This window comes from Saccostrea cucullata, unplaced genomic scaffold (assembly GCF_032062105.1).
Source record: "Saccostrea cucullata isolate Sc308-1 unplaced genomic scaffold, CSIRO_AGI_Scuc_v1 ctg293, whole genome shotgun sequence".
In the NCBI taxonomy this organism is placed as follows: domain Eukaryota; kingdom Metazoa; phylum Mollusca; class Bivalvia; order Ostreida; family Ostreidae; genus Saccostrea; species Saccostrea cuccullata.
The window spans coordinates 200,199-214,814 of NW_026925189.1; the positions used below are offsets into that span (position 1 = coordinate 200,199).

General features: G+C 33.3%; 1 protein-coding gene across 36 annotated transcripts in view; it reads left to right on the top strand.

Annotated features, from left to right (window-relative positions):
* LOC134268279 (zinc finger and BTB domain-containing protein 34-like) overlaps positions 1-14,616 on the top strand; it is a 53,409-nt gene that overhangs the window by 7,954 nt on the left and 30,839 nt on the right. Inside the window, exons 5-6 of one of the 36 annotated variants that reach the window (XR_009992329.1) lie at positions 7,940-8,268; positions 8,394-8,520. The exons of 17 other annotated variants lie outside the window; for them this stretch is intronic. Coding sequence is in view for 18 of the 19 variants with exons in the window: in XM_062750482.1 (XP_062606466.1) it covers positions 5,047-5,453 (407 nt within the window). In the remaining variant the exon portion in view is untranslated. 18 more of the 36 variants (XM_062750490.1, XM_062750502.1, XM_062750503.1 and 15 more) reach the window with 18 other exon arrangements.

A 14,616-nucleotide genomic window follows, 5' to 3' on the forward strand; every position in this document is an offset into this window, starting at 1 on the left:
TCTTTGGGTGAAGGGGAGTTTAAATTGTTAAAATGAAGGGCCAAGTCCCCTTACAAGGGGAGATAATCAAGAAAAGACAAAAATAGGGTGGGGTCACTAAAAAATCTTCTCAAGAACCACTGGGCCAGGAAAGCTGAAACTTATGTGGAAGCATCCTGGAGTAGTGTAGATATTAAATTGTTAAAATCATGACCCCCGGGGGAAGGGCGGGGCCACAATAAGGAATCGAAGTTTTACATAGAAATATATAGAACAAATCTTTAAAAATCTTCTTCTCAAGAACCAATGGGCCAGGAAAGCTAAAACTTATGTGGGAGCATCCTTGAGTAGTGTAGATATTAAATTGTTAAAATCATGACCCCTGGGGGTAAATCGAGGCCACAATAGGGAATCCAAGTTTTACATAGAAATAAAAAGAACAAATCTTTAAAAATCTTCTTCTCAAGAACCACTGGGCCAGGAAAGCTGAAACTTATGTGGGAGCATCCTTGGGTAGTGTAGATATTAAATTGTTAAAATCATGACCCCCGGGGGTAGGGTGGGCCACAATAGGGAATCCAAGTTTTACATAGAAATATATAGAACAAATCTTTAAAAATCTTCTTCTTAGAAACCACTGGGCCAGGGAAGCTGAAACTTATGTGGAAGCATCCTTGGGTAGTGCAAATATTAAATTGTTAAAATCATGACCCCCGGGGGTAGGGAGGGCCACAATAGGGAATTCCAAGTTTTACATAGAAAAATATAGAACAAATCTTTTAAATTCTTCTTCTCAAGAACCACTGGGCCAGGAAAGCTGAAACTTATGTGGAAGCATCCTTGAGTAGTGTAGATTCTAAAGTTTTAAAATAAAAAAGGGAAGGGAGTTGTTGGACATGATAGGTATAGCAAGAGGGGGAATCAGGTAAAGATCTGCATCACCCAAGTTACTCAGGTGAGCGATGTGGCCCATGGGCCTCTTGTTTTTTTTTTTGAGGTAAATAAAGTTTTAAGTTGGGACACTTTTTAGTCTGTCTCCTGGGAGAGGGCAACAAAAATTTTTTTTAAAGGTGGCCATATTTCTTTCAAACAGTTATTCCCTACAACTTGAAGATGTTAAAATTACAATCACTTTTGAGAATGGTTTTCAAAATCAAAACAGGGGAATTATGTAATCATGAAATTGAGACTTGTTACTAATTTTGACCAAATTGGTTAAGTTCATGACTGAAGGATGATGTAGTCTCAAGAAACTTTTTAATTGCAAAAGGCTACTGCTAAACATTACTTTCTAAAGATAGTTTTCATATAACATTTTCCCTATGAGTTATTTCCCTTGGCTGCCATCTTGGTGGTCAACCTGGTAATTTTTCCTCTTTGCCTTACAAATTTAAGAGGTTATTAGGAAAAAAATCTTTATGGAATAAAAATTATTAGACAAAGGAGGCTTTAATTAATTATATTTTTCAGAAAAACAATGCTTTCTGCCACACACTTGCCAGTATAAAAAGTTGATTGAAGGAATATTAGCATGTTTACCTCCAATGGTTGTCAACGGGAAATAACTCTAGTTTATTTTGGCGTACTGAAAACTATCTATTGACAGTGTCTATGATTGCGATTATAAAAAAAATTTGATTAGTTGGATTGGTAAAACAACTTATGTATGCCAATAAATAAACCCCTTAAGGTAGATTTGATGATTTTTAGCTACCCGCTTGCACGCATACACACCTAACAGACACACATACACACACACACACACACATGGACATCTTCCATGATGCTGGATGACTGCAGTAAAACAAGGTAAGTTAGGGTAGGTATACGATGTAGATTGTAGCATGAAGTAGATGTTCATAAGATTACATTTGTAGTTTTATGAAACATTGAAATGATGAAATTTCCATATTTGTTATTTGTTTTAAATTATATCATATCTGCTGCATAATAAACACAAAAAATAATTTTGATTACACAAATATCACTAAAAGTTTGAAATTTAACAAATAAATATATACATTTTCTAATTTAAACTTTGTCAGATTTTTTGTTTAAGATGCAGAAAGATGTGATATTTGTTTTATCTGTATTACCACATAAGTAAGTGTAGAAATCATTGTTACACATACTCAAAAAAGTAATTTTTTTTTTATATACAATTATTTTATAATGCATATGAATACTAGACTAAATAAAGTTGAAAAAAGCAATTTAATTCAATAAATGATGACCTCATCACTTTAAAGTAGTACATGATAATAATAGGCTTTACACATGCTTTTATTGTTTCTCTAGTTTGTTTGAAATTGTTAAGTGGTTGTAAGAAGTTTTTCACAGATATTTTTGTCTTTTGTTTGCATTACTGTGATTTCTACACTTACTTCAAAGTGAGCCATGTATATCCTGCAATTTAGAAGTAGAAATATTATTCCAGTTTGTATTCACAAAAACTTTATTCAAATGCAATGGTCATTTGAATAAAAATCAAAAAAGAGGAAGAGATACAAAATATAAATTCAGAAATGTAAACAAAGACAAAAATACTGTGATGATTGTAATTGGAAGAAGGTTTTAAGACAAGGTTGTATGTTTGTTGAATAAGATGGGTTTTGAAACCTTTAGTTCAAAGGCTCTTTAAAAGGTCTTTTGGCATCTTGTTTCACTGTGATTTTTAGAATGATCATTTTAAAAAGGTGAATTAATTGCTGGCTGATTGGTTAATTTATGAAAATCTGGTTTAATCTTTCAAGTAAAAAATTGCTTTTATTTTGATGTGATTTCATTTGTAAAATCAAAGAATTTTTCTTTCATGATCAAGATGTGTAAGACAAACACACATCTAAAATCTGAAAAAAATATTTGGTCTCTCTTAAGAGAGATACCATATTGCAAGTGCATTACAGAACATAATTTCATCAGCTCTTGTATTTCATTGTTGCTCATGGTTGCCATCAACTTGGTGTTAATTTCGAAGTCTATGCTCAAAGATTTCCTTAGTTTTATAATTTTTGAATATTTGAATAAATATAGCAAGTACAAATAGTATTACAGTGTATAGTGAAATAAGTGAAAACCAGTGCTTCTTACCTGTTCTTAGAACAAAACTTGATAAGTTTTAACCCTTACCCTGTGCATTAAAAACATGAAGTATTAAAGGTTTTCCTTATGATGTGTTTAAAACTTGGCAATACACGATCGTTTTGTGTTAAAGCAATGATGGAAGTAAAATTCCTAATTACCTTTCAAATGTTTCAGTGTTTCAGACTACATATTTGGCATTCTTGAAAACTAGTATCTAAATTATTGCAACCACTACTAAATCTTTCACCTCACAAACTAACTGAATTGGTTTTCCCAATAGATAGTTTTGCATAATGGTTGAAATAGTTTTCGGCATATTGTTTTCCATCCTTGTGTCCTTTCTAAGTTGAGGGTTTTCTAAAATCTAATCACCTGGTATCTCTGTTACTTTTTGATATCATTTGAAATGAAGAATGTGAAGAAGGCATACTTTCTTTGCTTTTTTACATGTTTTTTGGGGAATTGGTCATGTCTTGATCTGGCTTCAGTTTAATTGATTTTTCTGTAATCTTAAAGGGATTAAGGTAAAAAGGTTGATTGGTTATTTTTTATTTTGTATGTAGGGGTGTTTGCTGAGATGAGCAGTTCCAAAGTGACAAAAGGACCATCCAGTGACCCCAAAATGCTTCAGTGCAGACAATGCTCATTTTCAACTCTTTACAAAAGCAATATGACAAGACATTTAAACACACACACCGATGCTCGACCTTACATGTGCTCAATTTGTAAATTAACTTTTAAGAGAAGCGATCACTTAAAACTGCATCTTCAGAAGCATATACATGGATAGAATATTATTTTGGAAAACTTTTTGATGTGTTGGTCTGATTTTGTTACATATTTTTTTTTTTCTGAAAGTGGAAATTTCGAAATCTCCACATCTGGATAAGATTGACATTGTGCCTTTGTTTAGAATTCTTTGAGTATTCTTAAAACATGAATGATTAAAGTGAATAATTCAGGTTTTATTCCTTTGTTTTCCCTCTAGGCTCAGAGAACAGAGTCCTAGGAAGCAGTTTGGGACCCAGCTCTTTAACTGTGATAAATTTCCCATTGTCTGCTGTAACTGAAATAAGAACACAAGAAATGTTGCCATTACCACACATTAAACCAGTCACATCCCCTCAAATAACTCAAAATGTTGTCAAAGTTGAAAGTGGAAAGTTTAAGGGGAGCATGTGTAAAATATGTGGAAAAACTTTTTCTCAAAGAGGAACTGCAATTAGGCATGTTAAATCTATCCATTTCGTGCCAAAGAGGACTTACTGTCCAAACTGTAACTTAGGGTTTAAACACAAGTATCACCTGAAGAATCATATGGAGTTATCTTGCAAGAAATCGGATTAGCAAGGGTGAAAAAAAAACTGATGCCAGTATGTGTTTCATTTTTGTGGTATTGTTAAGGTTTATTGGTGTTTTAAATGTACAGATGTTGTAGATGCATCATGAATTTTTTTGGTTAAGGATTTAACATTATTGTACTTGTTGTTATTGTTCAGTAAAAATAAAATAAAAATATAATCTACGGTATTCGTTATCAATTTAGGTGGGAATATCAGTGACAGTTTTGGATCACGAAAAACAAAGACTCTGTTAGTGTGTGACAATTGCAGTTATTCAACATACCTTCGTCGGAATTTTGAACGACATGCTTTGACTCACTCTCAAGTTCGACCCAAATTTTCATGCCAGATCTGTCAGAGAACTTATACTCGAGAGGATAATTTAAAAAGACATATGAAGGAACATCTGGTACATCTTTGACTTAGTTGAAAACCTGTAGGTGTGCATTGCGTTTTCTTCAATTTTTACATCAAAGAAATTATATTGATTTTAATATGGAATGTACTTTCTCAGGGATGGGCTTTCATTTTGGTGATGGAAAATGGAAGAAATCTGGTATCATTGTTTGGATATGGTCCATCAAATGTGCTCATTTAAGGGAAGTGTAGTGGTTGAAAATTCTCTGTTTCTTTTCTTCAGGATGGAAGGAAAAATCAGTGGAAGTTTCGAGGGACATTCAAAGCGATGATACCCAGAAAAGCATCCCCTCTATTGCCTTTCATGCGATACAATCAGAAAATAGTTCTTATGTTGGTGGATTATCGTTAGGAGATGAGATAGCGAAACTATTAGATGAAACAGACGGGAGTTATTCTATGCCAGGTCATTTAGAACATCACATAGTGAAAATTGATACATTGTCACAAAAAGGCTTTCAGTGTAAAGTGTGTGGAAAGATATTTGGATCGAAGAACACGGCAATAAGGCATTTAAGAACTGTTCACTTTTTGGAAAAGCGATTATATTGTCCATTTTGTAATACAAGTTTCAAGCATAAACCCCATTTGAAGAGACATATACTTCTTTCGTGTAAAATGAGGAAATGATCGTCGTATGCATGCTTTTATAATTAAAGTTTAATTATCTATTCCGTTCCACTGTTTTGCAATCAGTTATGTATTTGCATGCATTTTACTAGTAGTAAAATATCAACATATGATTTTTGCTTATAATTCCATGAGCATAACAGATGAATAAAAGTGAAACGAGAGTGTTGCTTGAATCATGAGCATAACGACCTTTAAAGTAGATAGCAAAGGTACGATTGAAAGAATCGCCGATGAGGTGGTGGTTGAATATACCATAAAATAAGTTGTTAAGTTGAACAGATTCTGTTAATTTCTATGGTCCCGCTCCCTGTTATCAGACAAAAAAGCTGCCTAGGAAGACTGAAATGCCTATAATTCCTTGATAATCAATTTACATGCATTTGTTGATATCAAGTAATCAACACATTTAACTTTTAAAGTATAATCAAAGAGTAAGTGATTGGAAATGTGAATTTATTACACAACAATTACGTATCATATTACTCTTAAATTTATTGGAATATTGTGACAGATTTTGTCTGATTACTTCATTTGGCTATTTGGGAAGACTTTTGAATTACGACTTAAGCATTACTGAATTGATTAATCATGGGCGTGCGATATTTTCTCGAGTCCAAGAAACTATGGTCAGAAAATTTAAGTGTATGAATGAGAGACTGTGTTTGGTTTTGGTGAAACTCTGGCATTTTAAGAAAAATTTTAGAAGATCAGATTTGTTGCAGTGTTTGGTCCATTACGTGTGTTTTTTTAGTAAAAAAAAGCATTGTGGTATAAAATATTGATCTGAAGCTTTTATTTAGAAAAAAAAGTAGAAATGGGTTGGGAAAAGGTAGGTGATGTAAAGCGATGGGTCTAAGAAAGATTTTCCTTTGCTCTGCCTCAGATACTGTTCAGAAATATATCTAATGTCGTGGATTATCATTCAGAGATGAAAAATATTAGATGAAGAAAAAAAATGGAGTTGTCAAGTGTCAGGAGGAACAGATTATCACTTGATAAAAAATGGTAATACCTTGTCCCAACAAGGCTTTCAGCGTAAAGTCTGTTAAACACTATAAGGCATTTTAACAGTTTACTTTTTGAAAAAAAACCGATTATATTGCCCATGTAATAAACCTTTCAGCACAAAAAATATGAAGAGACACATAATTTTGTTTTCAAGTTGTAAATAGAAGAAATTATGTATTAAAACAGACATGCATGTATAAATAAACATGATGAATTAAAACCACTTAATTGAAATTAAATAAAAAATATCAAGCTGGTGAATAAAATAATTTGATAGACGTTTGCATGTTCTACGAGCTCATTGGTCATATACTACAATAATATGTTTAAAAATGAGTATCATTTGATCGGATTTAACCAAGATGCATGAGAAATTCTCCAAATAAAAACCTACAATGTATCGTCTTTGTCAATTTAGGTGGAAATTGTGAAGCGACATTATTTGGATTGAAGAGAACAAGAACCTTGTTAAGATGTCCAGATTGTGTTTATTCCACCTACGTTCGTCAGAATTTCGACAGACATATCTGGACACATTCCAAAAACCGTCCGAAATATATTTGTGATTATTGCAAGAAATCGTATAGCCGAGAGGATACTCTGAAAAGGCACATGAGGGAACATTTGGATTTAACAGCCACTAGTACTTTAGTGTAGAAGGCATTGTCGCATTTTGGTGAAATAAATTTCTTCCACATTCATGTGACGCTAGTCTGGTCTTTTATTGCCATTTGTAGAAAAATCTCGTACTGAAAGACTTTTATAGGATTGGTGCCATTTAAATTGTACTGGAATACATTAAGATGTTAGGATCAATGACGTAACACATTCAAATAAAGATTCTTTATATGCAGTTGATGATAATGTATCATACTCGTAAAAAATATGTATTTGCAGCAGTGAACATTAAATAAGCATGGTGATTGAGATTTTGACCACTCTTTTAATAAGATCAATTTTTGATGAAATGGATAGTTTTTCTGCAAGGTCTTATACTAGTTGTTTGCATGTCATTAAATTAAAAACCCAAAGAATTACGCCTAATTATTTTTTGAAGGGGAAAAAAGAACCTTAATTCTGACATTTTTCCTAAGTTCGTATTTTTATTCATTTAGGTGAAACTGACAAAGTTTGGTCGAGTAAAGCAGGCTTTCCGTGTATTACATGTGGGCAGATAATGGGGTGCAGAAAAAGTTTAAAGAGGCATATGATGAGGCATTCAACTTCCACGAGTCGTTTCTACTGTACACTTTGTCACCGATCTTACACCCGAAAAGATAATTTGATGAGACATATGCAAGAGCATAACAAAACTGCGATATCGGAAGCACTTTAACAAAAGTGTTTAAATAATGTTAGAATCCAGTAAATCATGAATTCTTGGAGACAAAACCATGAATTCCTGGAGAAAGTTATGGAAAACTAGAGAACACTAATCGATCATGAATTGATGTTTGTTTTTCTTGTTTCTTTAGGACCAGTTCTTCTTTCGCCATTTTGTGATACAAATGCTGATAATCCGGGGTCCAGCAAACCAACCTTCATGTGTCCAATATGTGGACTCACGTCCTCTTTTAAAAGTAGTTTAAAAAGGCACATGGCAAATCACTCAAAAGCAAGGCCTTATCAATGTGAAGTCTGCCACAAGTCTTTCAAGAGAAAAGATTATATGAAGCAGCATTTGCAGTATCATTTTATGAAAGACAGATTTTCAAATCAGGATAAGAGTTGCACTGACAATGGGGAAAAGTGAATCGCCAAGTGAATTCTTGATTATTTTTATTGTGTACTCCTCAGGAGAAAAGTGTGTATAAATGTGCCAGATTTGGTTTTAATTTTTTTGTATACTAAATTATAAGGGATATTTCAGAAGTTTTCAAAACTGGCTTGCAAACATTCCGATGAATTATTATTTATTTCTTATCGTAGGAACGTATAGATATCAACTTGACTCTACTGAGGATGATGGTTATGGTGAAAAAGTTTCCAAATACCGTTCGTGTCCGATTTGTGGAATGAAATGTCATAGAAGTAGTATTAAGCGGCACATTGAGACTCACTCTGACGCACGGCCATTTTCTTGTCAAGTGTGCAACAAGTCCTTCAAAAGGAAAGACTATTGGAAACGTCACACTACGTTTCATCACTCTGAAAATTCAGAATCTAAATAACTTTAAATTTGTTTTATTTGTGATTGCTGGCAGACCGTAAAAATTATGTATGTAATGCTGATAACAAAGCTGAAATAATATATTTTTACAGTACCTCATTTTTGTTGCATTTATTTGAAATGTAGAACCAGTGTATATCCTAGTTTTCGAAGGCCCAAACAATCACTTTAGTTGGAGTAACTCTAGGTCTAATATCAGGCTTACATCTTACTTTAACTGGCGAAAAGAATTTCGCTTATACACGGATTTCGATTTGCAAAGGGAATTCTAATAGTTGTGTGATGGAGTGTATTTTTTCTTGGCAATTGGAGAAGCTCTAGAATAAAGACCTCTCAAAAATCAGAGATTCCTCCAAAATGAAGTCTTTGTGTAATGCATTAATACAGAAAGCTAATTTTTTAAAGACCTAGAATTCGCTCTTTAAAAGTCGACAAAAATGTCAAAGAACTTTAAGAGGAAAGGTGGACTTGAAAAATCCTGTCGGTTAAAGATCATGTTTTCTAAATTAAATACCTCAAGTTAGGGTATTGTTAAGTTTGATTACAAATTCATAATAATTGGTACTTCAGTTTCTTATGGTGATCGATAGCTTAAAGGAAATGTAACATAAATCTGTTTGTTGAAAGGTAAAATCAAAAATATACACTGGTTGACAAAGGATCCTCATTTCTTCTTCAGGATTCCAATCCATGTATGTCCGCTGTCCTCGTGATGGAGATGATATAAAGGGAGATAATTCGTCTAGCAACATGGTTGCTTGTCTGATGTGTGGATTTAAGTCTCACATTAAAAACATAACGAGACATATTCGACAACATTTTGGGGATAAACCATATAAATGTCATTTATGTAATAATTCGTATACTAGGAAGGAAGGTTTGAAAAAGCATATGTTTGTGCACGGAGAGGACGTATCCAACTAGATATGTCGTGATATACTAGTAGTCAAGTTTTCTAGGAGTTGGTTTTACTTCTTATAGATAAAAGGTCTTCTACTGTCTTTCGTCAAAACTTGATTCATGTGTCTCTTTATCTGATTGTTTCAAAAAGTTCAGAAAAAGAAGTATTTTATTCAAAATGATTCTTTGGTTTCTTTTTCCCTTCAGTAATCAACATGATATTTTGAGAAGCATTTGAAATAAATGACAATAAATATGAAGATTTGGCATTCTTACTTATCATTGTACATAAAATCTACAATATAACAGATGTTATATGCAAATAAAGATATAGAAGTTGTTTACATGTACCTTTATATCATTTTTTTGGTCTGCAGAGCTTTGCTCTCATTGAATACTTCTGTTGTTTTCATGTTGGTTGGGATATATTTTGATGTACTTCTCTTGGTAAAATTTTATTCTACATTTCCATATTACAAAAAGGAAAATTTTACTGAATAAGGGCTTACAAAAAATATTTAATTTTCAATACTTTCCTATTGAAAGTATTGTCATATATTTAAATGAGAGACAAGGGGAAAGCTACTCACACAAGTAGGAAGAATGATAGGAAGATATGAAATGTTCTTAACTAGTTTAAAGGCAGTCACCTGACATGAAAAAAAACATACAAAAAGACGAATACAGATCATGAGAAAAATGTTAGCAAAATCTGTTAAAAAGATATGTAACAAACATTATGTTAAATATTATGGAAAGTGTTAAAGTAATACAAATTTCTCTTGACACAGAAAAATGAAATGTAATTGTTGGCCTCTTTTTGTTTTCGTCCGTATTTGACTTCCTGTTCCCTTTTCTAGGTAGTAGTCACTCGCCCCTCTGGAGGAACATTCAGTTTTCAAGGCGGAGTAAGAATCGAGATCCCTCTGAAATGAGAGAGTGTCCCATCTGCAGAGTTTGGACTAACAAGAAAAATATTGCTAGACATATGCATGTTCATTCCGATTTTCGTGCATTCCGTTGTAAGATCTGTGATAAAGGGTTCAAAACTAAACTTAACTTGGCGAGGCACGAAACCATACATACCAGGGAGCAGTGTCAATTCCCAAAAAGTTGAAATCGAGGTGCATCGATCTCATATTTGATTTAAATTCACGAAAACAATTTAGTAATGATTGTGCAAGTAATTGGAAACAACACAAAGAGTTGAAATCGAGGTGCATCGAACTCATATTTGATGCAAGTTCACGAAGACAATTTAGTAATGATTGTGCAAAGAATTCAAAACAAAAGAGTCATGAAAGAATAAATATGTTCTAGTTGTGTACGTCTTTCAATTGTGCTGAGAGGTTTTAAAAAATAAAATACATACTTTAGTTGTGCACGTCTTTAAGAGAACTTGAGAGGTTGAAATAAAACTTTCAAATTTCAACATTCCAAATGCTGTGCTAACATTTAGGAGTGCACCACAGAGATGGTCTGACACATGCCTCCTTTTCTTCTGTAGGATTCCAATCCATGTATGTTCGGTGTGATGAAGATGAGAGTAACAGAGATAAGAATGCGGTTGCCTGTCTCATATGTGGATTTAAATCACACAAGAAAAACATAGCCAGACATATTCGAAAACATTTTGGCGATAAACTGTTTAAATGTCACATTTGTAAACATTCGTTTACGAAGAAGGAGGGGTTAAGCAGGCATATGTTCCATCATGTAGATAATTTATAGTAAGAAATGAATTTCTGGAAAGAGGCTGCTAGAAAGTTAGTTGTATAGCTGTGGGTGTTTTTTTTTAACTGAGGAGATGCAACTGTATGCTAGTTTGACAAGCTTTATAAACTATTTATTGTGGAATACAAGAACAAAGGACTTACCCTTTAACCTTGGTCGTTTTCTCATGATAGGGTTGACCACAGAGATGCAAATTGGATCTATGATGACGGATTGCCCAGCCAAAGAGCAGCCTGTGACCTGTGGTTTATGTGGAATAGTAGTTCAAAGGCGTTGTTATAAAAGGCATCTTGACAGTCATTCCAACATTAAAAATCATGTCTGTCATTTGTGCGGCAGGTTTTACACACGGAAAGACAGTTTACAGAGACATGTTATGTCAGTTCACAAGGTGTTCAGTGTCAGTGATAGCGGCGGAGAAAAATCTCAATCTATAAACTGATTTGACTGTATAATTCGAAGTAATTCTGACGCAAGTGTTTTTCTCGTGCGGCCTTTTGTAAATGATTGATACAGAGGTGTCTTATGCCCACTGATTATCTTTTGAATGATTAAAATGGTGCATGATGGTTTTAAGAATTATATCTATTTTGGTATATGTTTGATTATTATTGGGGGGGGGGGGGGGTCACCGAAAGAAGAATAAAAATTTGCATGCGTTTGGAGGTTATACATTATAACTTAGACACAACTTTTTGGGATGTTATGTTTCTATATTTTCGAGTTACTTGGAAAGTAATCCGTTAAATATTTCTTTTTTCTTCTTCGTAGGCTCTGCCTTTATTGATCGGCAACATGTGGAGAAATGTCTTTTAACGTACAAAGAAGATGTTGTGTCTTGCACTGTTTGTGGCGTTTCTGTACAGAAAGTTAATTTAAAAAGACATATGGACATTCATAATAAAGATGTAGCCTATAGTTGCTATATCTGCCAAAAGTCGTTTAAAAGGAAAGATAATTTGAAGAGACATATAAAATCTCACGAAGGACAATATGTAATGTTTTAAAGTCAGTATGCTGTCAAATACTAGTATGATTGAGTAATTATGAGATTGTACGTCATGGAATACAAACATTGGAAAGTAGTTTTTCTTTTGTTGGTATCAGAAGCCCCTCTCTCCAAATTGGGTTGACATTTTGCAAGAAATACTTTGTATGAAGTATTTCACTAACCTGAAATAGATTCAAACTTATGTCCATCATCAACATATTTAATGAAGCATGACTCCCGCTTGATAAAAACCCTTCTTAGATCTTGTTTTACAAATAAATTGGTAATGGGGAAACTATTTAAATATCTTTTGTCTTCTGTAGGATCTTTAAAGGTGATGCACAGAAAAATAGGTGTAACCGAGTTTTCCTCTTCCACCTACACCACTTGCCCATTGTGTGGATTACAACTTCACAAAGCGAGTCTTAAAAGACATATGATTCAACATTCCGACATAAGACCATATGTTTGTGCAATATGTCATAGGAGGTTTAAGAGGAAAGACTATTTGGAATCGCACATGCGTACGCATCGGAAAACAAAATAATAATTTGACGAAACAAAAACATGAATGTTCTATTACTCATAGCTTTTGAAACTTTGAACTGATCTTTGTACATTGTGAAAATGTTCACTTTTAATTGGTAATTAAAAGATATTTCGTTGATGAATTTTGTTGGTATTGTGATTGTGTTAAATAAATTGGTTATTTTTCTATATATTTTAAACACCATTCTATATACGGAGTTGGATTGATTTGGAACTCAGTGGTAATAACAACATTGGAACAGCTTTGGAAGTTGTTGAAATTTTGTCTACTGTTAGAGAAAAGTTCATTTTATTTTAAAGAAAAATAACTGAAGGGAAACATGTATCTCTGATATGTTTTTTCTCTTTCTCTGTAGGAGAGCCTGGCATGGACTTCTTCACGACACAATCTAGAACATCGTTTTTGTACTCTTTCACATGTTTACTTTGTGGAACTGTGCTGAAAACCAAACGAAACTATCAGAGACACATGGTCATGCATTCATCTGCTCGACCTCACCAATGTAGTTTATGTGAAAAAACTTTTAAACGCCAAGATCATTTAAAGAAACATGTCGACTCTGTGCATCTTAAAAAGAGTTCTTGAGGTGTATTTTAGGATTTGACCATTTGTCTGAAGATACATAAATGTATTTTAATTTTAAAATGATGTGCATTTTGGTACACGTGTGATTTAAATAGGGTTGTGAGTAAAATTATTAAAAGCATGATAAAGAATGATGTGTTTGAACAAAGATACCATATTTATTTACAGTTTTTATAATGCGTAAAATGTTATATTAAGGAAAGAGTATTCATGTTAAAACATAATAAAATAACCGGTTATCTCTTCTGCAGGACAGAACAGGCACCAAATCCCACAAACCACTTCATTCAACTCCGAAAAACACTGTGTTTGTCTAATTTGTGGATTCCGAACCTTATATAGAACTAATTTAACCCGACACATGGCCAATCATTCTGAGGATAAACCACACAAGTGCGAATTTTGCTTGAAGACGTTCAAAAGAAAGGATTATCTGAAGCAACACATTTTATATCATAAGGATGTCACACATCCTCTGTATCAGCCCGGGGCTGTCTGACCTAATTTTTTTCGAGTAAATTTCTATTGATGTACAAATCGTCGTTGGTTCAGACTTCTTTTTGCGTATACTTACATATATTTTTGCTCTGTTTTGTTAAATTTTATCAAGGGACTTTTATTATCACTAAATGGTTCATGTCAACCTAAAAACATTTTTTGTTGTAATATATTTGTACGATTTTAACATTCAGTAATAAAAATTTTAATATTCGTCATTGTAATTCGTCTTATTTTTCTTTAGGACCACAAATGGAGCAAGAGATATTCCCCAATCCAATAAGAACTCACGGAGATCAATCTTACAAGTGTCCAATATGTGGCTTCACGTCTATATATTGTGGTAGCGTCAAGAGGCACATTGCATGCCACTCAACTAAGCGGCGTTTTCAGTGTAATCTTTGTCCAAAGTCATTTAAGAGAAAAGACTACTTAACCCAACACATGTATTTGCATTTCCCCGACAAAAATAAGACCGATAGTACAAGGACTTAAAATAACTGTTCCATGGATTTTTGTTGAGATTTTCTAATGAATGGCTTGTATGGAGCTGTCCTTTCTTTGAATATTTTGTGTGTGTATTTAAAAATTTATTGGTAGATGCTATTGTTCATTGGGTTTCACTGTTTACATCTGTAGTTACTGGAGGGCAAGGATGACGTTGTATTTCTTATTATATGGCACATGTTACATCTTTTGTTGCTGCATGTAATTAACGCATTTA